Source organism: Zeus faber, assembly GCF_960531495.2.
Source record: "Zeus faber genome assembly, chromosome: 5".
NCBI lineage: Eukaryota > Metazoa > Chordata > Actinopteri > Zeiformes > Zeidae > Zeus > Zeus faber.
The window spans coordinates 19,428,555-19,442,966 of NC_137192.1; the positions used below are offsets into that span (position 1 = coordinate 19,428,555).

The 14,412-nt window shown below is 45.4% G+C and overlaps 1 protein-coding gene across 1 annotated transcript in view; it reads left to right on the forward strand.

The window, feature by feature from the left end:
* Positions 1–13,465, forward strand: part of cbfa2t2 (CBFA2/RUNX1 partner transcriptional co-repressor 2) — a 25,680-nt gene extending 12,215 nt beyond the window's left edge. The window contains exons 2-11 of the mRNA XM_080000956.1: positions 379–537; positions 1,327–1,568; positions 1,697–1,786; positions 4,704–4,888; positions 5,006–5,259; positions 7,696–7,781; positions 8,505–8,697; positions 10,051–10,119; positions 11,311–11,501; positions 11,881–13,465. Coding sequence (XP_079857082.1) covers positions 405–537; positions 1,327–1,568; positions 1,697–1,786; positions 4,704–4,888; positions 5,006–5,259; positions 7,696–7,781; positions 8,505–8,697; positions 10,051–10,119; positions 11,311–11,501; positions 11,881–12,234 — 1,797 coding nt within the window. The 5' untranslated portion in view covers positions 379–404 and the 3' untranslated portion in view covers positions 12,235–13,465. The remainder of the gene's footprint in view (positions 1–378; positions 538–1,326; positions 1,569–1,696; positions 1,787–4,703; positions 4,889–5,005; positions 5,260–7,695; positions 7,782–8,504; positions 8,698–10,050; positions 10,120–11,310; positions 11,502–11,880) is intronic.
* The last annotated feature ends 947 nt before the right edge of the window (positions 13,466–14,412 follow it).

Here is a 14,412-nt window from a genome sequence, read left to right on the forward strand (position 1 = left end):
AGCTGTGTCCGTGATGTGGATGGGAAAATATTACCGTATTATTACCGGCTTGGAAAGACCAATTTAGAAAGAACGATTGTTTTGGTAATAAAAGAAGACGTAAAAATATGTTTTTTTAAAAAGATTTGCTTTAAAAAAAAAAAAAAAAAATATATATATATATATATATATATATATATACCACAGATGTTGGTCTTTTAATTAGATAATCAAATCTCCTGTCTACAGTTTACCTAAAACAGCAGTTCATGTCTGATTGTATTATTTGTCCGTGGTGCCCGCGCAACGATCCACATTTTACTCATGATACTTTCCAGTTGTTGACCCAACGCTGACCTCTCCCTCTCGCCCCCTGCCTCTCTCTCCTCCCCCTGGCAGACAGTAGAGAGAAGAAGAGCCCTGCCATGCCCGGTTCTCCTGTGGATGTCAAGATTCATACCAGACCAGCCCGCAGCAGCAGTGCCAGCTCGACCATGCCCCCCCTGCCCTCCGTCAACCCCAGCGGCCCCCGCCCGGCCTCCTTCTCCACCACCGCATGTAAGTCTCTCGCTCTCTCGCGCTCTCTCTCGCTCTCGCTCTCTCTCTCTCTCGCTCTCTCTCTCGCTCTCTCTCTAACCACAGACATTATTCACTTTATTTATCTGTGACCTGCAGATACTGGCTAGCCTGTCGGATGGTCAGTAATTCCAATCCACATTCTTCAGTTGTTATTCATAAGATTATTTTGTAATTTTTTAAAATAATAATAATAAAAAAATGCATATTTGATATTTATCCCATATTTATTTATCTGGCACTTTTTAAATAAACAGCCGTTCAATGTTGTTGAATGTTGCCATTGTTGCTGGCGGGGTCCGCCTTTCCCAGCAAGAATGCAAAACAGTCGGGCACGTGCAACAGCGGCAGCCATAGTGAAATTGATGAAGCAGTGTAAATAGCCGTCGGTAAACTGTCGATATGGATGAACATTCACAAAAAATAACAAAATCTATCGCCTACCTCAAGGAAAAAAAAAAAAAAAAAGCCAAATCAGTCGATCAGAAGAAGAAGCACATTTTGGAGACAAAGTGACCGCAAACAAGGGTAAACCAAGATGTCAAATAAAACTTTGCAGTTTCAAATGGAATTCTGGGAGGTTTTGTTTAAATGGACATCCATAAGACCGTCTGTGTTGCGTTGTTATCAAATTGAGGATAAAAAAAAAATAATAATCACTCGGTTTCTCATGAAGCCAATGAATACAATTTTCTTTGAACTGAAAACCTGCTGGAAAATAGCCGGTACTGAATCACCCTCCTAGTTTCTCACTGGTGTTCTTCATTCCAGTGACCAATGGAAACCACCACTCCCCTCCCACCCTGAACGCGGTGCCGTCTCCACCTCAGCGCTACAGCAACGGGCCATCCTCTTCCTCGTCCTCGTCGCTGGCCAATCAGCAGCTGCCGGCGACGTGCGGGGCGCGGCAGCTGAGCAAGCTGAAGCGCTTCCTCACCACGCTGCAGCAGTTCGGCAACGACATCTCGCCCGAGATCGGCGAGAGCGTCCGAAACCTCGTCCTGGCCCTCGTGGTGCGTCCCCCGAGATTCCCATTGATGTGCCTTTTTGATAAGTCTTTTTTCACGGCCGTGCGATTACAAATAAAAACGGAGTAATATTAAGGTTGTTCCTACAATCTTTGTTTTTTTTTACCCCCCAGAATTCAACGGTCACCATTGAAGAGTTCCACTCACGGCTCCAGGAGGCCACCAACTTCCCCCTCCGCCCTTTTGTTATTCCTTTCCTAAAGGTAAATGTCTCTTTGTTTTGCGTCGTTCCTTCCAAATATTACTTCCTGCATTTTCGGCAATTATTAGTTATTCTCGTTTCTATTGAGTGTCCATCCACTGGTCCAGCAACCCTCGCACCAGCATATCGGCGTGTTGCGCAGCTTGTCACAGGTTGTGGGAGGATAATTGGGCGACAGTTGATCCAATTCCCACTAATTCCTGAGTCTCGAGGCCTTCCTGCCGACATACCTGCAAATTAGATCCAGCGATTAAAAACGCTGCGTTCACGTTTAAATCACGCACGTTGTGCTGTGTAGTTCTGTAATAAATGGCGGCGAGGATGACATTGAGCTTTTTGGTTTGTTTTTTTAATTTTAATTTTTTTTTTCTTTTTTTACTTTAATACGCCTTGTGTCAGTTATTGTGGCTTGGTTTTTGGGAATTCAATAAAATGTTTCTCGGCGGTTCAAAGGAGCACATCGAGCGTTGCGTGTTGACTTAACGAGCAACAGGCGAGTGTAAGTTTAACGGCCTCCCCAGCCCCTTTGTAACCAGGGGAGTCTGCGAGAGTATACTTTTTAACAGCGCGCTGACGGAGAGCGGCACATAAATTCAACTTCAGACCGCGCAGCGCTGTCGCTTCAGGCGGTACAAATCTGTTCTTTCTCCACGCTTACCTCCTTTTCACCTCCGCAGCCCCTGGGTCTGTCTGTCTGAGAGTGTTGAGACAAGTAACCCCTGTTCCTCACCTCCGTCCGCTAATTTACGATTTGGGGAGGGGTGGGGGAGAGGGCGCAGCGGTCGAACCCCAGCTCCTCGAGAGCGGTTTCTCCCGAGAGAGAGAGAGAGAGAGAGAGAGAGAGAGAGAGAGAGAGAGAAACGCACAGATGGCGTAAAAGAGGGAGAGGAAAGTGCCCAAGAGAATTGAGATGGGGTAGAAATGGGGAGGCGCAGGAAGAGGAAAAGCAGGGGGGGAAAAAGGGAGAGCGGGAGAAAGAGAGGGATCTCGGAAGTGCGAAACATGCCTGTAAAGTGTTCCCTTCCCTCCTTTATGGGTTCCAGCGCCATATGGAGCGCTGTCCTGTTAAAAGAGAGCATTCAGCTGCCAAGGCGCCACCAATCTAGCATCCGCCCCGCTGAACCCGAAAAAAGCCCCACGCTCAACTGACACACAACACATGTGTGTGCTGGCATGGGGCCCCGGGGCCGAGGCTGGGAGTGGGGGGGGGGGGGGGGGTGATGGGCAGAGCGAGGGTAGACGACTACCAAGCTGAAGTTCAGAGCTCTTGGAAGAGAGGAAGGGCAAGTGAGACACTATGGCAGGGCTATTAATCGGCGTGCCGGGGGCCATATTTGCCGTTTTGAAAAAAGATAAGTTGGCAATAAACACAAAAAAAAACCCACCACAAAGTTGACTTAATGTCCTCCAAAAGTGCCAGTTTTCCCTGCATTCCCGCCCATTGGCGCCTCAACCAATTGCAATTATTTCACTCAATTTCTGTCAAACTACTACATTTTTAAATAGTCTGGAATAATTACGCTTGTGTTATTTGGCATGTAAACACAGATCCAAATGGGAAAACATATTGATAAGTTGGTAACTTTACAAATTGTGTTTTACTAGGTTGATCAATGTCAGAAATAGCTGATGGCTGAAAGTAATTAAAAACAATATATAACAAAAATATATAACAGCCATATGGTAATGCGTAAGTATAAAACAGTATGAGAGAATAATATCCCAAAATACCCGTTAAATTTTTTGGTGTTGTTTTACAAGTGTAGCCACAATAAAAAAGAAAAAACCTGTTAATTTGTTGGAATCCTGAGCCGGTAGCGAGTTGAAGATCCATCCCCCGACAGAATGTAGCCCAATATTCCTGCGTGATGGGAACCATCGATAGAGATGGAGAGATTAACGCGCTGATGGAGATTGATTGTTTTACGACAAAGATAAACAAGAGAAGGGAACTGCAGCGTGTCGCTCGGGGCCCAGGGGAGTCGCAGAGTTTTAACGGTGACTGAAGCGCAAGGTTATTTATTTGGTTGCTTAAGCCGGCAGAGAGGGAGCGAGGAAGTGGCGTAATTACAAACACGCCGACGTCTGGTCCTTATTTAGGGAACACGGCGATCCAGAGAGAGATTGAGGGATAAAGGGAAGGAGGCAAGCTCTGAGGAACGTAAAAAAAACAAAACTAAAAAAAAAAACACAGAGGCAGCGATGAGAGATGGGGAGTCTGTGTGATCCGATATCAAATTTCATTCAGCCTTTTATTATCCTTTTCCGTTGTCATCGCGGTTCTTGATGGTGAATGAGAAGCTGCATGAGAAGTTTTCCTGCTGTGCCTAGTGAGCTCGTAGCGGCACTCAGACACGCTGGCAGCCATTGGCAAGCCGCTGAGGGAAGCCACAACAACCATGATGGTAGCCACAGCTCCACACCCAGAGCCAGATTGGGCCTTCAACCCAGACCTCAAGGAGTCAACAACCACCCACTCCACCCTTCCCCACCCCGCCCCGAGCAGCCAGGCGCCTGCTCTGGGTCTTGCCAGGTTCTGCCCCTGCTGCAGCAAGGAGCCGCTGCACTTTACTTGGTTACTCCATACTTCTTAATGACTCTGACGTTCTCGCTCCATCTTTCTCTCAGTTAAAGTTCAGTCCAAAGGCCTTATCGGGAAACATATGTTAACATTGCCAAAGCCAGTGGAGATCCAAAAGTTAAACATAGAGGTATATTAACTGAATATAAACAAATATACAGAAAGCAATGTTTACACTCTCACCTCCCTGTAAACCAGTCTACGGAAGACTTTAATTAAGGCCTCCCAAACCAAAGAAAACCAACCCAAAAGTACCATTCCCAAGTACCACTATTTATTTTTTCATCTTTTTCATCCTTTAATATAATGTTTAATTTCTCTCCCTCTCCAACAACAGGCGAACCTGCCCCTCCTGCAGAGGGAGCTTTTGCATTGTGCTCGGGCGGCCAAGCAGACGCCCGCTCAGTACCTGTCCCAGCATGAGCACCTCCTGCTCAGCACCACCCTGGCCTCCCCTCCCGACTCCTCCGAACTCTTGATCGAGCCCGGCGAGGCGGCAAGCAAGCGGCACAGCCCTAGCAGGTTGGGGGAACTCAGAGGCCTGGCCTAGACGTAGATGTAGAAGTAAAGATGAGATGAGATGAGGCCCTTACATTGCAAAGTAGTGAAACACCGCCAACGCTGGCCTCTGTCCCGCAGGGGTAAGGAGAATGGCTTCCACGAGCGTCCTCCCGCCGCCCTGGAGCCGTCCGCCAAACGCATCTGCACCATCAGCCCCGCCCCCCGACACAGCCCCGCCCACCCGCTGCCGCTCAGCGCCCAGCTCCACCCGACGCCGCCGCCCCTGCAGCACTACGCCCTGGACGACATCGCAGCGCCGCACATCCTGCACCGCGAGCACAGCCAGCGCATGTTGGAGCTGCGGGAGCTTAAAGACCGGCCCAGACTTCCTGGTAATTGTGAATTACAGTGAATTTCCGTTCCGATTCAGGTTCCAATCTCTGGTCTTCCTATCTCATCCGCTTCCTGGCCTCAGTGATGACCGTATCGACAACTTGCCGATATTTCAGGGATGGCGCTTTCATAAGATATTTACAGACAAACAATCACTAGTGATGTTGATATTATGACCAAGCAGTTAGAGGCGCTTCATTAGAATATCTAGAACAGTCTATGAAGTTTCATATCAGTCATATCACAATATCGATATTATAACGATACTCTTGCCGTCCCTCGTCCTGCCCCCTCAACATATTTAACAGTGTCACGGTGTCACCACCCGGTCACGTGTATGAGGAAGCGATTGTTACTTTCACTCGGCGGTGAATGTTTACACGCAGATACAAGCCCTCGTGCAGGCAGTACCGTGTGAAGGAGACAGATAGTCGCCCCTGGTGGTCTGTGGACTTCACTGGCAGCCGCGACCGCTTGTGAGCGGCGGCAGCGGCATCGTAGATTTTTTGCAGAGTCCGGGCGTGTGCGTATAAACACAGCGATGCTGTCCAGACGGAGAGAGTCTGATCTACTCTGGTGTATATCTACGCTCCATCTGGGATTTGTCAGCACACAGTGGAAACAGCAGTAGCCACACACACACACACACCCACCCCAACACACACCCACCCCAACACACACACACACACACACACACACACACACACACACACACACACACACACACACACACACACACACACACACACACACACACACACAAACACACACTCATAGGCACACCTCAACATACACACACACATCCACCTTGATATGTTCACGGTAGTGGTGCTGTGTTTACGAGGTCTTAGTCCCTTGTCTGACAGCCTCCCGCCCGCCTGCCGCCACTTAACTCACACATACACATATACAGAAACACACATGCACGCACGCACATACACACACACAACACTGATGAGAACCAGAAGAAGGGGTAGGTCGGGCAGGAGGCTTCAGTGTGTGTGTGTGTGTGTGTGTGTGTGTGCGTGTGCGTGTGCGTATGTGAGTGAGAGGTTATTTTTCTGCTCGCTAGGCCCACTGGGCATGTGGTCTCCTGTCAGCTGTTTGCAGTTCCCTTTTAAAAGATTGTGGTTTTCTCTGGGCTTTGTAGTCAGTGTGTGTTCTCAGTGTGGTGTTTACGTGTATGCACACGTGTCAGGATATTTGTGTTCTGCATAGGCGTGTATTTCGTGTGGATGTGTGTGAGAACGAGAGTATTACAATGTATTATTAGGAAGTACAGCACATAAAGGGGGTGAGAGAGATAAAGTGACACCAAAACAAACTGTGTGTGTGTGTGTGTGTGTGTGTGTGTGTGTGTGTGTGTGTGTGTGTGTGTGTGTGTGTGTGTGTGTGTGTGTGTGTGTGTGTGTGTGTGTGTGTGTCCTCGGTGAAGCTGGCTGGTTGTGTTTAGAAGTGGAGCCATTCCACTCAGCCTGAATGTCTCCCTACTGGAATGCTGGGAGCTCCAACAAGGGGTGAGGTGTGTGTGTGTGTGTGTGTGTGTGTGTGTGTGAGACAGCTGACTTCCAGATGTGTGGAGGCCCTGGGAGCAGCATGACAGCGTTGGGGCTCTGCTCTGCGTCACAGCGCTGTCTGTCTTTGTGTTTCTCCCCCCGGCTCAGAGTCCTTTTGTCGTGTTCCTTCCTCTCCATCCTCCATTTCTCTCCCTCTCTGGTTTCTTGGCTAGGGGAAGGCATGGCACCCACTGACAACCAATACAACTGGACATGTACTTACTACAATATGCAGGCTTCCCTTTACTGAACATTTATTTTCCGAATTGCCCACTGTTCCCTGTCAACCACTGAACATACTTTAATGCATATATTTTGTTTTTCTTGTCATATATATACTGTATGTTCTTGTTTTCTTTCCTGATTTAGATTTGTCTTCCTTACCTACTTTGCGTTTTTTGGCACAGCCTTTTTAGTTTAGAGCATAATCATTTCACTGCATCGTATTTGGTACTGCATACCTATATGGCTGCACGTGACCAATGGCGCAAAATTCTATATTCATAAACGTTTTTTACCTGATCGTTGCTCTTTAAAAGGGCATTTTTCAAAGCTAAATCTACTTTGTCTGCACTTTGAAAATTCAAATTTTGAACTCTCTCCCTGCCAAAGAAATATATATATATTACACTTTGGGGTGAAATGAAAGCTCTCATAAAAGAAATGTGTGTTCAGTGTGGGTTACTGATGAAGATGCTGACATACACACACACACACACACACACACACACAACCACACACGCACACACGCACACATCAAAACAGACTCATCAAAACAAACTCTCACTCTTGTAACAGTGACTTAAGGGCGCTGTTAAATGAACCAAGAGATGGTATTAATGTCGGCCTGTGGTCTGTCCCATGTGTGTTTTTGATCAGGCACTAATGGGGGATACCGCGAGGAGCCGGTGGACCACAGACTGACAGACCGAGAGTGGGCAGACGAGTGGAGGCATCTGGACCATGTAAGTTTGAAGAGGAGCACGACCGCAGCCAGCGCCTGCCGCTATTTACCAGCAGAATAAGAGGGTGTCAGACACGGCAGGAAGTCAGAAAGCAGCGCTAGTTTTGGGAGCCATCGTCAGAACCCGATTATTCCACCAAGTACATTCACACATACAAGGAATTATCATGATGAGGGGTTGGTGCGTTTCTGCACCGGATAACATAAACAAATATAAACATTCTGGAAAAAAATTAATAATAATACAAATAAAATTGAATGAAAAATAAAGTAAAAAATAATACAAAATAAATATAAAGAAAAAAAATTGCCCAACATTCACAAATAGCCGAAAAAATGCTAAACAAATAGTGAAATATCCAAAACTATACAGAATATACACATTTTTGAAATATATTTAATTTGCCTCAGAAAAAAACAAAAATACAGTGAGATCTGTGGGGAAAAAAATTTTTATTTTTTATTTTTTCAAAACTTAAAAAAGCAAATGTGACCAACACTCAAATCCCCCTCAAATATTTATCACAGTTAAATTTTCCAGACATATATCCATGTGCATTTTGTGAAGTTTGTAGTAGTAAACTAGTTTTAAAATTATATTAATAATTGTATTTCCTTATTCCTTGCTTCCTTGTTTTTCTAGTTTTCGTCCTTTCTTGTTGTATCACATCATGATGAAAGCTCCTGTTTGCGTTTTAAAAATCATTTCCTCTCCGGCCTCCAGGTGTTGAACTGCATCGTAGACATGGTGGAGAAGACGCGCCGGTCGGTGAGCGTGCTCAGACGGTGCCAAGAGTCGGACCGCGAGGAGCTCAACTACTGGAGGAGGCGCTCCAGCGAGCAGGACGACCCCCGAAAAGGAGGCTCTGGCTCCGCCCCCTTCTCCAAGACCCACAGCCCGCACTCGGCTGACCCCGGTGGGTACTTTAATGTGAAAGCCAAAGCTACAGTGTGTCCATTTGGCACCGAGACGGACTTGATGGCTTTTATTTGGGATAAACTTACAGTGATTTACTTCAGGGACCAGACAGGGCAAACAGTTGAACACAGATCGATATCACAGTGTCACCCCAATTCTGGGAGCTGGCTACCCAAGCCTTTCTGCGTGGTTCCTCTGACACATATTGGTTCCAATGAGCATTCTCAAGCAAAACTTCTATCGCTTGTCTTTAGTCCCTGCCCACAACGAAAGTCCCCAAAACTGTCCAAAAACCTCAATAAAGCAACAATTTTGAAATAATGTTGCTGAAAACCAACGTTTGAAATGGTGCAAGCCCAAATCCGAACAGGCCGACGGAACCACTCTGCCTATGCTCTTCCTCCATCTAGTGGCCGTGGTCGTCATTGTCCATCACCTCGAGCGCGGCGTCACATGTCTCTGTGTGTGTGTGTTAGCGGCTCCCTCAGCAGTCCGTCCATCAGTCTGCTGTGTACTGGCAGTGTTCTCTCGCAGTGCCAGCCTCGCCGTCCCCCTGCTGGTCCACGCTCCCGGACCGGTGCCAGGACCGGCCCCGGCCAGATCGGCCACAGAAGGGCCGTCCTGCCGTCCCGCCGGCTCGGAGACCCGGAGCTGGCGGAGCGGCCGGAGCGCCATCTGGACGCCCAGTCGGGAGGCCGGCCTGCCTGCGTGAGCTTGGACAGGCGGGCAGAGCAGCCGGGATCGTTCTGGCCTAGAGAGGAGGATGGCAGATTTTCTAGTGTGGCGGCGGCGGCGGTGGGGGCGGGGGCGGGGGTGGGGTGGATGGGTGCAGTGCGAAACAAGCCTGGGAAGAAAGGGGGAGCCGAGTTAGAAATGCGGAGAGAGGAAAAGGAGGAAAGGGCCAGATGGAGATGGGAGGTGAAGCGCTGGGATGTGTAGGCTTTGGGATATGAGACGTGGAACGCAGTATCGATGGATGTGATGTGGTGACGCAGAGAAGGAAGAGAGGATGATAAATGAGGGAACAGACGGAATGTTACCACAGCTTGGCTGTCGACCGCTTCTCCAAGCCAAACCCTCTCCCTCCTAAAGCTGTCTCCCCGTCACTCCCAGGCTTGATAAACACCAAGCTCCTTGGTTGTGTGCCCTAGATATGCAAACTTGTTTGCATAGATAAGTAACCTACGGCATGATTATAATAGGACACTACGACCTGACCATCTGTCTTCCTGCGACTTTGATGCGTTTACAGCCGTCACAGGAACTTATCCGCTTTTCTAAAGATCAGAGTTTTTTTGTTTAAACGTAACAGGTGCTGACTGAATCTCCCTCCATCTTGGTTTCCTCTTAGATTCCCAGCGAGACTTTGCTCCACGTCCAGGCTCAGCATATGTGCCAGATGAAATCTGGAAGAAAGCCGGTACGACCACCCAAACCTTTCATTGTTTTGATTTTATTGAAATACTTACTAATACTTACCATTACATAGGTGACAAAGAAGCTTAAGTTTTGTGGTGTCAAAAAAAAAAGTAGATGAGGTTTTAATGCAGGTTACAAATAATGTATTTGTTTTCAGTGTTTATAAAAAAACATTGCATTTCACACAATTTATCGCCTATACTATACCTACTATATACCATATACTAAATACTAGACTATACTATACCTACTATATACCATATACTAAATACTAGACTATACTATACCTACTATATACCATATACTAAATACTAGACTATACTATACCTACTATATACCATATACTAAATACTAGACTATACTATACCTACTATATACCATATACTAAATACTAGACTATACTATACCTACTATATACCCATACACTAAATACTAGACTATACTATACCTACTATATACCCATACACTAAATACTAGACCATACTATACCTACTGTATACCCATATACTAAATACTATACTATACCTACTGTATACCCATATACTAAATACTAGACTATACTATACCTACTATATACCCATACACTAAATACTAGACTACACTATAACTACTATATACCCATACACTAAATACTAGACTACACTATACCTTCTATATACCCATATACTAAATACTAGACTATACTATACCTACTGTATACCCATATACTAAATGCTAGACTATACTATACCTACTGTATACCCATACACTAAATACTAGACTATACTATACCTACCATTTACCCATACACTAAATACTAAACTACACTATACCTACTATATACCCATTTACTAAATACTAGACTATGCTATACCTACTATACACTAAATGCTAGACTATACTATACCTACTATATACCCATACACTAAATACTAGACTATAATATACCTACTGTATACCCATACACTAAATACTATACTATACCTACTATATATCCATATACTAAATACTAGACTATACTATACCTACTATATACCCATACACTAAATGCTAGACTATACTATACCTACTATATACCTATACACCAATTACTAGACTATACTATACCTACTATATACCCATACACTAAATACTAGACTAAACTAATACTGATCTCTAATGAGCTACTATAAATTAGTTGAACCTCAGCACGGCTTTGCCTTTTCCTTTGCAGAAGAAGCCGTGAACGAGGTGAAGCGCCAGGCCATGGACGAGGTCCAGAAGGCCGTGGCGGAGGCCGAGCAGAAGGCCTTTGAAATGATTGCTGCCGAGAGGGCCAAGATGGAGAAGACGCTGGTGGAGGCCAAGAAGAAAGCCCAGGAGGACGCCATCTTGGTCATCAACGAACAGGAGGATTCCAGCGAGGTGAGAAGAGAGCCTCATAGCATGGCCATGGACACACACACACACACACACACACACACACACACCAGAGTGTACTTTAAAATATTACAGAGAATTACATGATGTTTAGACACAAATTTAAGGCCACGGACACTTTTTGAAGGAAGCTCCAGTACTTTTTTAACCTGAGCCTTTTTTTTTTTTTTTTTTTTTTCGGTCCTTGGGAATGGTGAGGCAATGCAGTGTGGCAAAAGGTTACATTCCTTGTCGACGTCCCATTCCATCATTTAATACTGGATCTATCAACGTGATTCCAATCGCTCCGGCTGACTACCAATGATCAAACCACAAGTCCCAGTGATAAACCAACATGTCTCCCCTCTCTCCCCGTCCCCTCCAGTGCTGCTGGAACTGCGGTCGCAAAGCCAGCGAGACGTGCAGCGGCTGCAACGCCGCCCGCTACTGCGGCTCGTTCTGCCAGCACAAGGACTGGGAGCGGCACCACCTCATCTGCAGCCCGGGCCTCCAGGCGCAGCCCAAACCCGTGTCCGCCATCACCGCCGCCAGGGTGGCCGCCGCCGCCGCCATGGCGACGGCTCCGGGGACATCCCCGGCCGGCGTGGCCGGGGTCAAGGCTCAGGACAACAGCTCACCCTCCGCCTCAAGCCCCGGCGGAGAAAAGGCGTCGGCCGCCTCCCGGTCCTCCACCCCCTCCACCCCCTTGACCTCAGCCCCCGAGACCAACGGACACTAGGGGGCGCTCCAGGGGGGGAGCTAAGGGATCAGCGAACACTTTGCTTCACTCCCACCTGAGCTGTGAGATTAGCGGGGTGGGGACAACGCACCAAAATGACTTGACGCTAGATTGCAATAGAGGGGACTTTTTGAGGGATTCTGGGGGAGGGGGTCATTTAGATTTCACGTCACACGGTTTGGCTGATCAGCAAAAATATATTATGGGTGACGGAGTGAAATGAATCTCAACCGGGACTTTGGATTTGGTCCACAGCAGGAGAACCTGAATGAATCATCTTGGACAAACGAATGTTCTTGGAAACCATTGTTCTCCAACTTTCTGCGGCTGGAGGGAAGAGCTCATAGGAGACGGAAGACGGAGAAGGATTTGTTGCTCCTCCCCTCCGAGGAAAAGGAGATTGTCACACATTGGTTTATTGGTCTTTTTCCTCTTTGGGGGTTTGTTTAAATATCTCGCTTGCCAAGTTGCCGACAGGTTTCCATTCGTGTGTCCAAGCGGTCGTGCCGTCCCGTGGATATTGTAAAACGTTATCATCACCTTCTTTTGTCCGAGCAATATAAAAGGAAAACAAAGTGCTGGGGTCGCTCCAGGTCTCTCTGCATCACCAAAGGTTTTTCCGGCTCCATGGCCTGCGACTGACGATTTTGTTTCACCAAATCATCTTCTCCATCTACCTGTGGTTCTTTTCTCGTCACTATGAATACACTTTGGCACTTGTGTTTATAGTTCTATGTCGGATCAAAAATTTCTTACAGAATTATCAGATGGTGGAAAATAGGGCGGGGGGGGGGACGACTATATTTTTCAACAATAACATATAAATGGTTGGAATTGCTATTTAATGGCTCTGGTGCAGCTCTCGCAGTGACTGTCCCGCTGAAATATCTCAGGAGGTTTGTGTGTGTACAGATAAATCTGATAAAACTGTTGCGTTCTTTTCCTTTTGTCAGTTAGAAAGAAAGTCAAAATTTCTCGTGAGGGTCTTTGCGTTATCCTGCTCTGCTGTTACGATTGAGATGTTTTGTGTGTGTGTGTGTGTGTGTGTGTGTGTTTGTTTGTTTGCCGTACGTACGGTGTCTTTGTAAAGAATATTATGAGAGAATGTCTTTATTTTGTGAGCCACATTTTCTTCCTTCTCCTCCTTAAACACATATTTTGTTATAAGACATAACTTCATATGAAAAGATATCTTGACATGGAGTATTAAATAAAGAAATAGTCACCTGCATTTTCTTCCCTCTCTTATTCAGACAACTTCCACTTAAATTGAATTTAATGGACCCAAGATCACACTGTAAAATATAAAATTAATTCATCATTTAAAATAATATTGATATTGAATAATTGTATCATATTAAATGATACTTACATTTAATTAGGGGAACAAAATTATACATGCATTCATTGTTCCATTTTTGGTTTCATGCAGTATGGCCTGCAGAGCTGTGTAGTTCTGATAGACGACTCAAGGGGGCGCCATTCGCTTCCCAGCCCTTACAAACTAATATATAGAATAGATCAATTTGCTAAACGTATAAATTTAAGAGCGCTAGTTGATACAAATGCCGTCTTTAATAAAATAACCAAAATGTTTGAATATTAAAAAATATATATTATGAAAGAAAAATGTCTAAGCTTTCATTAATTATGCTGAAACATTTTTTTTTTAAATGCTCCACAGGTCAAAGATTCTTATAATTTTGTTTTTGGCTGGTATCGCTGGTATTGATTTCCAAACTGATATCATTGTGAAATTTGACCACTTATAATTGAGTAGATCTCCTTCATGGATAAATCGTTATGTGTTAAATCAGAATTATAACAAAAATTACAAGCGCTTTAAACATGGGAATGACCCGAAAAGCCATACCGCTTACATAAAATGGAAGTTAAAAAAGTCTAATAATTAACAATATCATATTTTACATACAGAAATGCAGCCATACTGCAGATGCATAGATACATAACTACTAAATCTGCGTTATGGTGTATATTTTGATTGATTTCGACATTAGGCCTTCTAATACTAGGATTCAGAGATTCACCTTTTCAGAAAAATGTGCAAATGGCTAACTGTAATTAAAAAAAAAAACAAAAACGAATAATAAACCTTCTCACTATTTACAGAAGAAAAAAAATCATAATATATACAGAAAATGATATACCGGTAACCCA